A 12,402-nucleotide genomic window follows, 5' to 3' on the forward strand; every position below is an offset into this window, starting at 1 on the left:
CGTGGGGTGCAGGGCGCTGGGCGTGGCGGCCGGCCTGGGCCGCCGGCAGGTACGTCCCACCCTCCGCAGGCAGTGACAGGCCGCTGGAGGGGGCCGCAGGGAAGGGGTCCCCAGGGCTGCACCCACCCCCAACCCCAGAGGGCGGCAGGGAGCTGCGCCTGGACTCGCCAGGACCGACCAGGGTGGGCCCCCTCCCTTCCCGGGCAGGTGGAGGGAGGCTGGAGGGGGGCAAGTGGTGAGGAGGGGGCCACGTAGGACCCGAGTGCGGTCGTGGTGGCGCTCCTTCTGGGAGACCTGTATCCCGGTAGCAGGCAGCAAGGAACACGTACAGAGCACGAGGCCTGTGCTTGAGTCCAGCCAGCTCCGGGCAGCAGAGTAGGGGCAGCAATGGCTACAAAGTCTTAAGTTTGATCTGAGGACCACTGAGGGGTGGGGAGCAAGGGGGAGTCTCCAAGCAGAGTCCCTGCAGGGGTGCCTTAGTTCTGGCTTACTGACCAAACAGGGAAGCAGCACTGAGACAGAGGCTGTTAGGTGGCCAAGGTCACAAAAGGTCTGGGTCAGGCAAAGTCTCGGTGGCCCCAGCCCCTCACCCACCTATGCTCCCTCACTGCTGTCTTCTTCCAGGACATCGAGGTGCTACTGGGCCACGGGGCAGACCCAAGCATCAGGGACAGGCACGGCCGCTCTGCGCTCCACAGGGCTGCCGCCGGTGGACACCTGCCTGCTGTCCAGCTACTGGTAGCCTGGGGAGCCGAGGTGGATGCCCAGGACTCACTGGGCTTCACACCCCTGCACCACGCTGCTCGGGGAGGCCACGTGGAGGTGGCCATCCACCTGCTGGACAGGGGTGCACAGGTCAATGCAGTTGGCTGGCTCCACAAGACCCCCCTGCACCTCGCCACAGAGCATGGCCATGGCCTCACCATAGAGCTTTTGCTGGGCCGAGGGGCCAGCCCCACCCTGAGGACGCAGTGGGGTGAGGTGGCCCAGATGCCCGAGGGGTGCCTGCTCCAAGTGCTGCCTGCACTTCCAGGGGAGCAGAAGGAGAGCTAGGGGCACACAGCCCTGCAGGCCCTGAGCACCTGGTGGGTAGGCTGAGCCTCCAAGGCCAGAGCAGGACAGAAGGCTCTGGGCTCCACAGCCTCAGAGTTTTCCAGGATCCTCTCTTGAGCTGAGGCCACCTGCCTGGACAGTCACGAGTGGAGAGGTTCCCAGAGAAGGAAGATGAGGAGAGAGGCAGTGGCTTGAGCCCCAGTCACAGGCCTGTGGCAGGACCTGGGATGACCCCTGGCTCCGGAGGGCCTGTTGCCTCTGCAGCTCCGGCCTCCTGAACACTTTGGCAAAGACGAGTTGTGGCAACAGATTTAACCAAAACCTGATGGTGTCCCCTCTGTCCACCATGGGGTGTCCCTCAGCTACTCTCCACACATGGGGTCTTTTGTGTTCTTGGATTTTGCACTGTGTACTTGGAACCCATCAGTCCCGGGACCATGCTGATAGCCACGGTGTTTACAGCTCTCTGTCCATCCACAGTCCTCCTCCTTGTCTAACTCACCACACCAAGCCAAAGTTCCCCTGCCCCAAATCATGCAGGGCCAGGTACAGCCAGCTAGGGGCCGCCCCTGTGCACCAGGGCCACCCGGAGTTATTCACACCAGCCAGTCCTAAGCTGCTGGCCCCACCCGGCCCTGCTTTCCCATGGAAACCCCAATAAAGGCTCTGGCCTCGGACTTCCCCTTGTTCCCGCTGCCTCCTGACCTAAACCTGGCGCTTCCCTGTGCGGCCCTGTGTGGTGTGGCATGCCCCCACTTCCCAGGAAACGTAAGCAGTAAAAATCTTCTTTCAACACGTTACCTTCTTCATGTCTTCACTCAGTCATCTCCATAAATTAAAAATTCCGCACGTATAACAGAGGCAGGGGGACAGTTGTCTCTGACTGCCCCACCTCTGTATCCTCATAGGAAATCATTGCTGTCATTATCTGATTTAAAAGTTTAGTTTTTAGAACTGTGGTTGCTAGCAGTGGGAAAGGTGCTGGGGGGCTAGCAAGAAACTGGCTAACGGACACAAAGAATGATAATTTTTTTTTTGTTTGTTTGTTTGTTTTTAAAAGATGACCAGTAAGGGGATCTTAACCCTTGACTTGGTGTTGTCAGCACCACGCTCACCCGGTGAGCAAACCGGCCATCCCTATATGGGATCCAAACCAGTGGCCTTGGTGTTATCAGCACCACACTCTCCCGAGTGAGCCACAGGCCGGCCCAATGATAATGTTTTTTGAGGATGAATATACTACTTATCCTGATTTGATTATCACACATTGTACATAACTGTTGATAGTCAACTCTGTACCCCACAAATGTGTATAGTCAATTATGTTTCAATTTTTAAAAGCATAGCTTTTTTTTGGAAGAACAACTTTACAGATTTCATCTTTCGAAAGCAAGAGTTGGTGTCCCACATTAGCACCTCTGTGTCCCAGGAACTATGGAAGCAGTTGGATCTCACTTCCAGGGCAACGAGAAGCCTTTAGGTGTCCCGACCTGCGGGATATTCAATGCAGACCCTGGAGGGGGGAGTGGGAATTGGATGGGACAAGAGACGCGAGAAATGGAGACAAGACAGTATTCTTTTTTTTTTTTAAAAGATGACCGGTAAGGGGATCTCAACCCTTGGCTTGGTGTTGTCAGCACCACGCTCAGCCAGTGAGCAAACCGGCCATCCCTATATAGGATCCGAACCCGTGGCCTTGGTGTAGAAAACTACAGGCCAATATCCTTGATGAACATAGATGCACTGAGAAAACCGCAGGGCGGGTTGTTCTGGTAAATGGAAAATTCCCGTATCTATGGCAAGTTGCAAAGTTACCTACACCCATAGTGCACAGGACGGGGAGGGACGGAAGATAACAGCAAACAAGGTTCTGAGGCCTCGAGGCAATAGCTGGGCGGGCTCTTTGGCTCCACACAGGCAGGCAGCCGGGCTCTAATGGCTCTGGACATTAGGGAGTTTGACTGGGAGTCTGTGCCCCAGGGCAGGACAGACTGGACCTGGGGAAGTGGGGTGGGAGGGGGACAGTGTGGCCTGGACCACAGTGGCAGCAGTGGAGGCAGGAGCAGCAGCAGGTGGGGAAGATTCTGTGACCAGAGCTGATGGGTTGGATGTGAGGGAGAGGGGAAGGCAGAATAGCAATCACTCCTGGTGAGGCTGGGCCTGAGCCGAACGGCGTGATAGGAACTTTTATTGCAACAGAGACAGCAGGTGCTGGAGAGAAGAGGGAACGGTGAGGGCTGCTGTGAGATCTTTGGAGTCCTCAGAGTAGGGTGGACCTACGTTCCGCGGGCTGGCACACTGTGGGCTCTGTCTCAGGAGCACACCAGAGCCTGAGCACTTTTCCCTCCTCCATGGCATCCACCATGGCCCAATCCACCATTGCCCTTGCCTGGAATGTTGCCATAGCAGGGCCAGCCATGGCCCAGCTGCTCTCCCTGCTTCAGCCCTTGCACTGCAGCCCTTTCTCAAAACAGTGGCCAGCAATCTCATTAGTGAGGTGTTCCTCCCCTGCTCGAGATCCAACAGCTCCCTTTCACTCAGAGTAAAACACAAGTGTGGCACATTGTGTTGGCCCCGTCAACACCTCTCATCCCTTGTGCCTTCTACAATGTGTTCTTGAGTCCCTGCCATCCATAGATAGTCTGTGTCTCCTCCCTTTGATGCTGGGTGGACTTTTGTGACTATTTGGACCACCAGAGTACAGCCAAAGTGATGCCATGTGACTTTCCAGGTGGGGCCAGGAGGGCAATACAGCTTCTTTTTTTTTTTTTAAAGATGACCAGTAAGGGGATCTTAACCCTTGACTTGGTGTTGTCAGCACCACGCTCAGCCAGCGAGCCAACCGGCCATCCCTACATGGGATCTGAACCTGGGGCCTTGGTGTTATCAGCACCGCACTCTCCCGAGTGAGCCACGGGCCGGCCCTCGATACAGCTTCTGTTTCTATGTTGCCTGGCCGGCTGGAAGACCTGCTCTTGACACCTTGGGCGCCCTACCAGCAGTCTGCCTGCCTTTCTGAAGCTGCCATGCTGTAAGGAAGCCCAAACAAGCCCATGAAGAGACCACATGGTGAGAAGTGCCCCCAGCTCTCCTTCCTCCCTGTTCCAGCCCCATCCACCATTGACTGCAACCGCAGGAGACTCTGAGCCAGAACTGCTCACCTTCCCAAATTCCTGACCCACAAGATGGTGAGCAAAATAAAATGGTTTGCCTCAGTCCATCTGTGCTGCTATTACAGAATACCACAGACTGGGTAATTTATACTCAACAGAAACTTATTTGGCTCCTGGTTCTGGAGGCTGAGCAGCTCAAGATCCAGGGGCCACCTCTGGTGAGGGCCTTCTTGCTGCTTCATAACATGGCAGAAGGCATCACACAGTGGGAGAGGGCATCACACAGTGGGAGAGAGCAACACAAAGCTGAACTCACTTTTGTAACAAACCCACTCCCTTGACACGGCATTAATCCATTCGAGAGGGCAGATCCCTCCTGACTTAATCACTTCTTAACGGTCCCACCTCTCAACACTGTTGCACTGAGGCTTAAGTTTCCAACACGTGAACTTTGGGGGACACATTCAAACCATTGCACAGTTGTTTCAAGCACTAAGTTTTGGGGTAATTTGTTATGCAGCATGGCAACCGGAACATCAAAGTACTTATGACAACCTTCAAGGCCCTACAAATCCTCCTTACTGTCTGCACACTCTTACTTGCTCATTCAGATACAGGGGCCTGTCTAGGGGACACTTGCTTGCTCCACTCCAACTGTGTTGGTGTTTCTGCTGTTCCTGACCACCCAGGCATGCTCCTGCCTCAGGGCCTTTGCACCTGCTGGCTCCTCTGCCTGGTGTATTCTTCCACCAGATACTGCCTGGCACGGTCACTTCTTTCTTCACTCAGACTTCACCCCCTCAGTGAGGACTCTCCTAACACCATTTAAAGCTGCACCCCCCAAAAAGGGAACATAATAGTAAGCAGAATGCCAAATAAAGATGGAAAGAATGATGGAGTTAGAAAACGACCAGTGGATGCTCAAATTAGCGAGTACAAGTCAGAGAAGGAGCAAGGTATTTATGTCATCTCAAGCTGCAGTGGCTGTGGAGCGGTGCTGCTCAGCCCTCATTTGAGACAGCACCTGTCCACCACAGCGTTTCAGCCAAGGGCATGCTTTTCCTGGCAGCATCAGCCACAGACTGTGCACAGCTGGGGGAGCAGGGTCTGGCCATTTCCACCCAACCTAAGACTCCTCTAACAAGCAGTCTGCTTCAGAATTATTGGGTTGCCGAGACGTTGTCCCATCTGAGGCTCTCCCTGCCCAATCTTGCTGCTTCCTCCTAAACAGGCTAACCAATACACCTCTGTATTCCTAACTTTATCTCAGCACCTGCTTACTAGAAAGCCTGTAATAATGCACAGAGTATGTCTCTACAAACTGCTTCCTAATGAAAGGCCGGGCTCGGTCCCGGCCGCGGAGGCGGAGGGCGGGGGCTTCTTCCAGACAGATCGGGGACCCAGTCGTGGGCCCCGCAGCTCTCCCGCGCGTAGGCCCTGCCGCCGCCCACCCCGCGGGAGCCGGGCCCACAGCCTAGCGGCGCCCCGGAAGTCCTCACCGGCCGCGGACCCGGAAGCGCTCGTGGGCGCCGCTTCCACTTCCGCAGTGCTGAGGCCGCGGACGCGGCTGCCGGCGTCATGGTGTTCCTCGGGGCGCCGCTCCGGCTGCGGAGCCGCCTGGCCGGCCGCTGCTGGCGGATCCAGGAGGTGCTGAAGCACGCGCGGCACTTCCGGGGCAGGAGGAACCGCTGCTACACGCTGGCTGTCCGCGCCGTGACCAGGGCCTTCGTGAAAGGCACCGCGGCCCGGAGGCAGAAGAAGAGGGACATGAGGACGGTGAGCGTGGCCGGGCGACGCCGGCGCGTGCTGTCTGCCGCAGCCCCGCCCTGCGTCGCCGTCCCCCACCCGGCGCTGCAGACTCCGCTGCTCCCGTCTGCCTTCTGCTCACGACTGCAGGTGGCGGAAGGCAGAGCGGAGAGACGGGCTGCGCGACCCGGGCGGCCCCCTCGCCCACCCGCCCCGGGGCCAGCTTGGTCCCAGCCACCCTTCGGACACCAGGCCTGACCCTTGACCAGGCGGTCTCCTCTGCCTGGGAGGCTTCCCGCTGCTGTCTGCGTGGCCTGCTTCTCCGCTCTGTCCAAGTGCCACCTTCTCAGGTGTCACACCTCGCCTCCCCGCCCCACCCTCACTAACTTAGCGTCTAAACTAACGTGCATTTTACCTGGTTGGTTATTTGCCACGGGTCTCCCCCACCTCTTGCTAGAATGCAGGTTTCAGTAAGGATTTTTCTGTTCCGTTGAGTGCTGTAACCCGTAGGTCGCAGTGCCTTGTAAATATTGATGGAATGAATAAAATGGGTTGGTAAGGAGCTGATTCTGACCCTCTCAAGTTAGAAATGAGTCATCAACCTAGATTAAGGGTCCCAGCATGATAAAGTCTCTGTTCAGGTTCCTGAGCAGGTTTAGGGTGTGGCCTCTGGAGGTGTGTGGGTCTATTCGGTACTTGCTCTGTGGCTTTGGGGCATCTCAATCTCTTTTTGTTTCTTGTTTCCTCAGATCAGGACAGAGGTGGCCCTGCCTCCTAGGACCCTGTCAGTCTGACTGTGCATGTACTGTGAGCAGCGTCCGGTATGTAGGAAGTGCAGTAGCAGAAGCTCTCACAGCGGGGTCCCTGGACAGCAGTAGCCTCACCTGGAATTTGTCAGAAGCACAAATTCTCAGGTCCTACCCCAGACCTGCTGAGTCAGAAACTCTGGAAGTGGGTCCCAGCAATCTGTGTTTTACCAAATCTGCAAGTAAATCTGATGCAGGTCAAATTTGCGAACTGCTGCAGTAGAGGGCGAAAATGGGCTTGGATGCTGTTTTAAGGTCAGAATGGTAATGGTTTTAAAGTAAAGAACGGCTTACAATAAAGTGCCCCTCCACACACACACCCCACCTTGTTTAAATGACCAGAACGCAGGGGTGCACACCAGTTATGTTGCAGAAACCTCAAAGCATATCCATTCAGATGCTTCCATCACACCACGTCCCAGCAAGTATCACTTTGACGCATCTTTCCAGCTTTTTCCACGCTGACTTATTAGCCTCACCTGCTGCTGCTGTGTTAAGGTGCAGGTGTTCAGGTGTTTGCTGTGCCTGGAACAGACCCCACTACTCCTTGCCAGCCAGGTCCTCTATGGGGACCCTTCCTCCCTCCAGACTCATCAGCTCTGCTCTACCTTCAAGACTCTTCACCTCCCTGAAGCATCTACCAGGAGTGTCTTGTCCCTGCTGCCGTTAGCACTCATCCCAGTGGGTGTAGGTCCTTAGTTAGACTCGAACTCTGCCAAAGAACCTCTTGTTCCTTTTTGTATTCTCGGTCCCTAAAAATGCATTTACTTAATACTTTACAGCATGTGACTTTGTTTATCATTTGAAAATGAAACTTGCATTAAGATGAAGAGCATCGACCCTTTCCTTGCAGATACCAGGTACCGCAAGCCCACTTGTCTGAGTAGAAAACACTAACTTTTCAAATACTCTTACAAATATACTTTTTAGTTCAGTGAGAGCCTTTGCTGGAAGGTGTGGATATAACATTTAGAAGTTGTTCTCAAGCATCTCAATGTTTTCTTATTTCAGCTCTGGATTAATCGAATTACAGCTGCCTCCCAGGAACATGGCCTGAAGTACCCAGCATTCATTGCCAATTTAGTTAAGGTATGGTTGAGGGTGTGGGCCCTGTTGACATACTGAACATCTGCAGAAACCATCCCTGCAGGCATGATCCAACCTGGCAGGGGTCCACGCAGCACAGGCAAGCCTGACAGTGCTTTCTTTTTTTTTTTTTTTTTTAAAAAGATGACCGGTAAGGGGATCTTAACCCTTAACTTGGTGTTGTCAGCACCACGCTCACCCAGTGAGCAACCGGCCATCCCTATACGGGATCCGCACCCGTGGCCTTGGTGTTATCAGCACCACACTCTCCCGAGTGAGCCACGGGCCGGCCCTGACAGTGCTTTCTGTTGTTGGGGTGGAGTTCTGGTAGGATCGGGGCTCACCATACTTGCTTCTCTTTGCCCTGCTGGTAGCAGAGCAGAACTGGAAACAGCATGTGATGCTGAGATGTGACCCCTGAAGTTTCCCCATTAAGGAAAAACGGTAGAAAAACTTCCCTTTAGCTTTAAAGTTTGATTTAAAAGTTTTAATAGTGAATGATTTTTCATATTATAGCAGATGAAGTTGAAACTTATGCAATCAAAAAGGAGGGGAATGTTTTGGAGGGAAGAGACAGATTAAGCAAGTGCTGCAAAATCTTGGTAATTGTTGAATCTGGTGATCCTGCTATTCCCTTGCTTTTGTGTACGTTTGTATTTTTTTTTTTTTTTCCTAAAAGATGACCGGTAAGGGGATCTTAACCCTTGACTTGGTGTTGTCAGCACTACGCTCACCCAGTGAGCTAACCGGCCATCCCTATATGGGATCTGAACCCGTGGCCTTGGTGTTATCAGCACCGCACTCTCCGGAGTGCGCCACAGGCCGGCCCTGTATTTTTTTCTTAAAAAGTTACAGAGTTTCGGTGATGGGACACAATAACTAACTACATTGTATATTGACAAAATAAAAATTAAAAAAATAATAATAAATAAATAAATAAATAAAGTTACAGAGGTGGACAGCTTTCTGCTGCCTTGTAGCAGGTTCTTTGTTGCTTTATAAAGACCCTCATGCTAAGCTTAGGATGTTGTGACATTCCCATTTTACTGATGAGGAACTGGGGCTCAGAAAGGAAATGGACTTTGCCCAAGGCACAAAGGTTGCAGGTCGTTGAGTAGGGTCCACTCTGTCCTTGATAGCTGCATTTAATGCATGGAGACCATCTCTCTTTTCTTCTCCAGATACATTGGTAGTGTTTGTTAGCTTTCTGAAGTCAACTACAGTCTTACTTGTAGATGCCTTGGCTTAGCTCTCGTGGGAACTTCCGAGTTGACCTGAAGGGTCACCCAACATCAGCAGTCCTAGTTCCATCTGGGAGATGACCATTGACCCAAATAAGATTCTGTGACTGGACTCCAGCCTCCTCTCCCATCTCCTGCTTCACACAGCTTCCACTGGTGCCTCCCTCATCCTTGTCCACATTTATCCTTCAGCATCCTGCCTGGACGTCCTCCAGACAAGAGGACGTCACCCAGACAAGATTGTCCTGCTACCTCCCCTCCCCCACACTATCTACAGGCCCTCCATGAAACCCGGCCAGCACAGGGTCTTCCTGCATTTTGCTGAAATGCATTTCTGTTGCTGACTACAGACTCTTGATCCTTTTTATTCCAGTGCCAGGTGGAGCTGAACAGGAAGGTACTTGCAGATCTAGCCATCTATGAACCAAAGACTTTTAAATCTTTGGCTGCTTTGGCAAAGAGGAGGCGAGAGGAAGGATTTGCTGCTGCCTTGGGGGATGGAAAGGAGCCCGAAGGCATATTTTCCAGAGTGGTGCAGTATCACTGAGGCTCAAGCCGTGTGGACCAAGAAAAGGCTTTTTCCCCCGATGATCATAGTAACTAAGATACGAGCAAAATATTTAGTCACAAGTTTGTAAGTTTGATTTGTAATTGTGTTTATTCACATTTCAGTAAGAGGCATGAGAGAAAAGGCCCTTCTCTTAGTGGGACAAATCCACAGAACTGTCTCATAAAGATCATGCAAATAAAGCCCACGTGGTGTTCAGCTTGACGAGCTGTTTTCTGGTGTCAAGCACACACACCTTGGTGTGTACTCTGCCTCTGAGGTACCTGTGTGCCCGTCATCAGGGCTGCATAGGTGGTGGGAAAGGTTGCTGGGGCCAGGAGTCCCTGGTTGTAGGATACAACTGAGCATGCGGTTTCCTTCTGCAAATTGAAGGGTTTGCAGCAGGTCTCTGAACTCTGACTCTGGCTTCCCTCAAGGGCTGCATGGGGCGGCCCATCTCGCATCCAACTTTCCAGTTCCCTGATCCTCCCCAAGTGCCCCCCACCCTCTGCTCATCCTGCCCAGAGCTGTCCTCACCCTCCACCCTTCCTTGGTCTCTTCCTTATGTCCAACAGGGACCTTGTGGCTCGGCTTTTCAGCCACTCAACACCAGCCTGTCTCCTGCACTCCCTAGCCCATCATGTATCAGGCAGGTGGTATTCCTGGTCCCAGCCTCACCTTGGTCCCTGCAGGCCTGGTCAACTTTTCCAAAGAGGGGCTCTCAAACTGATGGACTGTCAGATCACCTAGGTAGGTCTTTTAACAACCACCATGCTTGACTCCATTAAGTCAGGAAAATGGGAACTGCCTCACAGTGGCCCTACCCACCCTGCGCCACGCAGATGTGCCCACCACTGCTGTCCCCCCAGCCCCTCAGGGCCAGAACCTCCCCTTGCCCTCTCGGAGACCTGGTTCCACTCAAAGCCTATCCTGTCTTGGGCCTCTCCGGCTGTGGAGTCTGCCTCCCTCCTTCGTGCCTCACTCTGGTCTTTGCTTCCTACTTCCAGTTGCTGGGTCTGCAGTCGATCCCACCATGTCCCAAAAGCTCTCACTAATGCTGTCTCCTGGAACCAAACTCCAGCAAGGACCATACTCCCTCTCCTTCCTCCCTCTTTCTCACACTCTGCCCTAGGAGAACTTACTGGGTTCCCGCCACGTCGCTGTCTGGCGGGTCCCACGCTTGTGTAGACAGTGTGCCCCCAAGGCCCCAGACCATGTCCTGCTGATCTTGGATGGCCACCCCGCTTCAGGCCACCCAAACCAAGCACCTGTCTCCCTCCAAATGCAGCCACACTACGTCCTATGGTGACACTATCCTTCATCCTTTGTCTGCAGTTGCCTTCGAGTCAACACCCACCTCCAACCCCATACAGAACCCATCAAGTCCTGTCTGCCTCCTAGAGATCTCTTCAGTCTGTCCACACTTCTCTGTCCTCACTTTGGGCCAGTGTCATTCCTACTTCCATCACTTCATGGCCTTCTAAGAGACCCCAGGTCCTGGCCCTTGTCACTGTACCCAGTGACGGCCACTACACTGGAAGCATTTGGAGGCCAGGACTGAGTACTGTTCACTGGCTTTCTTACTGCACGGGTCCAGTATCTGGCTGTGTGTCCAAGGTGATCAATGCACGTCAGTCGTCAATAAATAGCTATTGAACAGACAGCACGGGGGAGGACGTGGGACTGCATTCTGTGGATGCTGCCTCGCCCTGACGCAGCTGCCTTTTTCTGCTTTTTAATTTTAATGGAGGAAGACAGGGATATGGCAAACCACAGTGGATGGCTCCCAGCACCCACCCACCTTTCCCCAGCCCAGGTTTCCCTCTGTGCAGGCGCGAGCTTGGGTGCCAGGCCTGGCCTTGCCTCAATGGAGGCACCAGCATTTCCCACTGTCTTGGCCACTCATGGTTTAGGGGATGGGCAAGCAGCACAGGCAGCGCATACGAGCGTGTGTGTGTGTGTGTGAGGGGGGTTTCCAGAGAAGAGAAAATTCCTTCTTTCCTGGACAGTGTGCAGCTCTAGCCCACAAGAAGGGACGTTCTGGAGCTGAAAGCCTGGGGGCAGAGGAGGTGGGTGGACTGTAACCGCGTTGCCCAAGGAAGACAAGAGAGGAGAGACTGGGTCTTGCTGGCAGTTTGAGGCTGTGACATCAAGTCCTGCCAGAGCCAGCCCCGCAGCTGGACTTGGGTGACGACTAGCGGCGGCCTCCGGGTTTGAGCCGGCCTGAGTTGGGCAGTCACTGGCAGCGCACAGCGTCTGAGCCTGCCCCCCTCACCCGGGCATTCGCACCACCCTCACACGGGGCCTCCACCGGTCCTGGTGGAAGTCTGGGGTGCTGCACGGCAGCAGACAGCTGGTGCCGCCCCTGCCCCTGCACGGCCGCGAAGAGCGCCGCCCGCGTGAGCAAACCCCGGGGCCTGAGCAACAGGGGCGTCCAGAGACGTTCACAAGAGCGCGAGCGAACCCCTCGACGCCCCGCCGTCTGCAGGCGCTGTTCACACCCTCCCCACGGCGCCCGCCACACCTCGAGGAGCTCGGGCCGTTCCCAACGCTGCCGAGCCCCGCAGGGGCACCTGGGAGCCCACTCGCGCCGGCCGAGAGGGCGGGGTCACCCTCGCGTGGGCCCCGCGACGCCCAGACTTGCGAGCCGCTGGCGCCCGCGGACTCGGGAACAAGTGCTTCCGGGGCGGGGCCTGGGCCGCGGAGCCACCTGGGAAAAGAGCCCGCCCTTCCCGCACCGGATTCCGGCGTGGGCGTCTGCTGCGACGCTGACGGGCGGGCCGGGCAGCCAATCGTGGCGAGGCGACGCC

At 54.7% G+C, this 12,402-nt stretch overlaps 3 protein-coding genes across 3 annotated transcripts in view; all 3 read left to right on the top strand.

Annotated features, from left to right (window-relative positions):
* The window catches only part of ANKRD65 (ankyrin repeat domain 65), a 2,878-nt gene extending 1,025 nt beyond the window's left edge, over positions 1-1,853 (top strand). Inside the window, exons 2-3 of the mRNA XM_008578165.1 lie at positions 13-49; positions 583-1,853. Coding sequence (XP_008576387.1) covers positions 13-49; positions 583-1,053 — 508 coding nt within the window. The 3' untranslated portion in view covers positions 1,054-1,853. The remainder of the gene's footprint in view (positions 1-12; positions 50-582) is intronic.
* A 3,861-nt stretch (positions 1,854-5,714) lies between these two features.
* Positions 5,715-9,817, top strand: MRPL20 (mitochondrial ribosomal protein L20). The gene is made up of 3 exons (XM_008578139.1): positions 5,715-5,942; positions 7,730-7,807; positions 9,419-9,817. The coding sequence occupies exons 1-3, from the start codon at positions 5,745-5,747 to the stop codon at positions 9,590-9,592; spliced, it is 450 nt and encodes a 149-aa protein (XP_008576361.1). The 5' UTR covers positions 5,715-5,744; the 3' UTR covers positions 9,593-9,817.
* Positions 9,633-12,402, top strand: part of CCNL2 (cyclin L2) — an 11,175-nt gene continuing 8,405 nt past the window's right edge. Inside the window, exons 1-2 of the mRNA XM_008578166.1 lie at positions 9,633-9,641; positions 11,919-12,399. Coding sequence (XP_008576388.1) covers positions 9,633-9,641; positions 11,919-12,399 — 490 coding nt within the window. The remainder of the gene's footprint in view (positions 9,642-11,918; positions 12,400-12,402) is intronic.

Source organism: Galeopterus variegatus, unplaced genomic scaffold (assembly GCF_000696425.1).
Source record: "Galeopterus variegatus unplaced genomic scaffold, G_variegatus-3.0.2 Scaffold1637, whole genome shotgun sequence".
Lineage (NCBI taxonomy): Eukaryota > Metazoa > Chordata > Mammalia > Dermoptera > Cynocephalidae > Galeopterus > Galeopterus variegatus.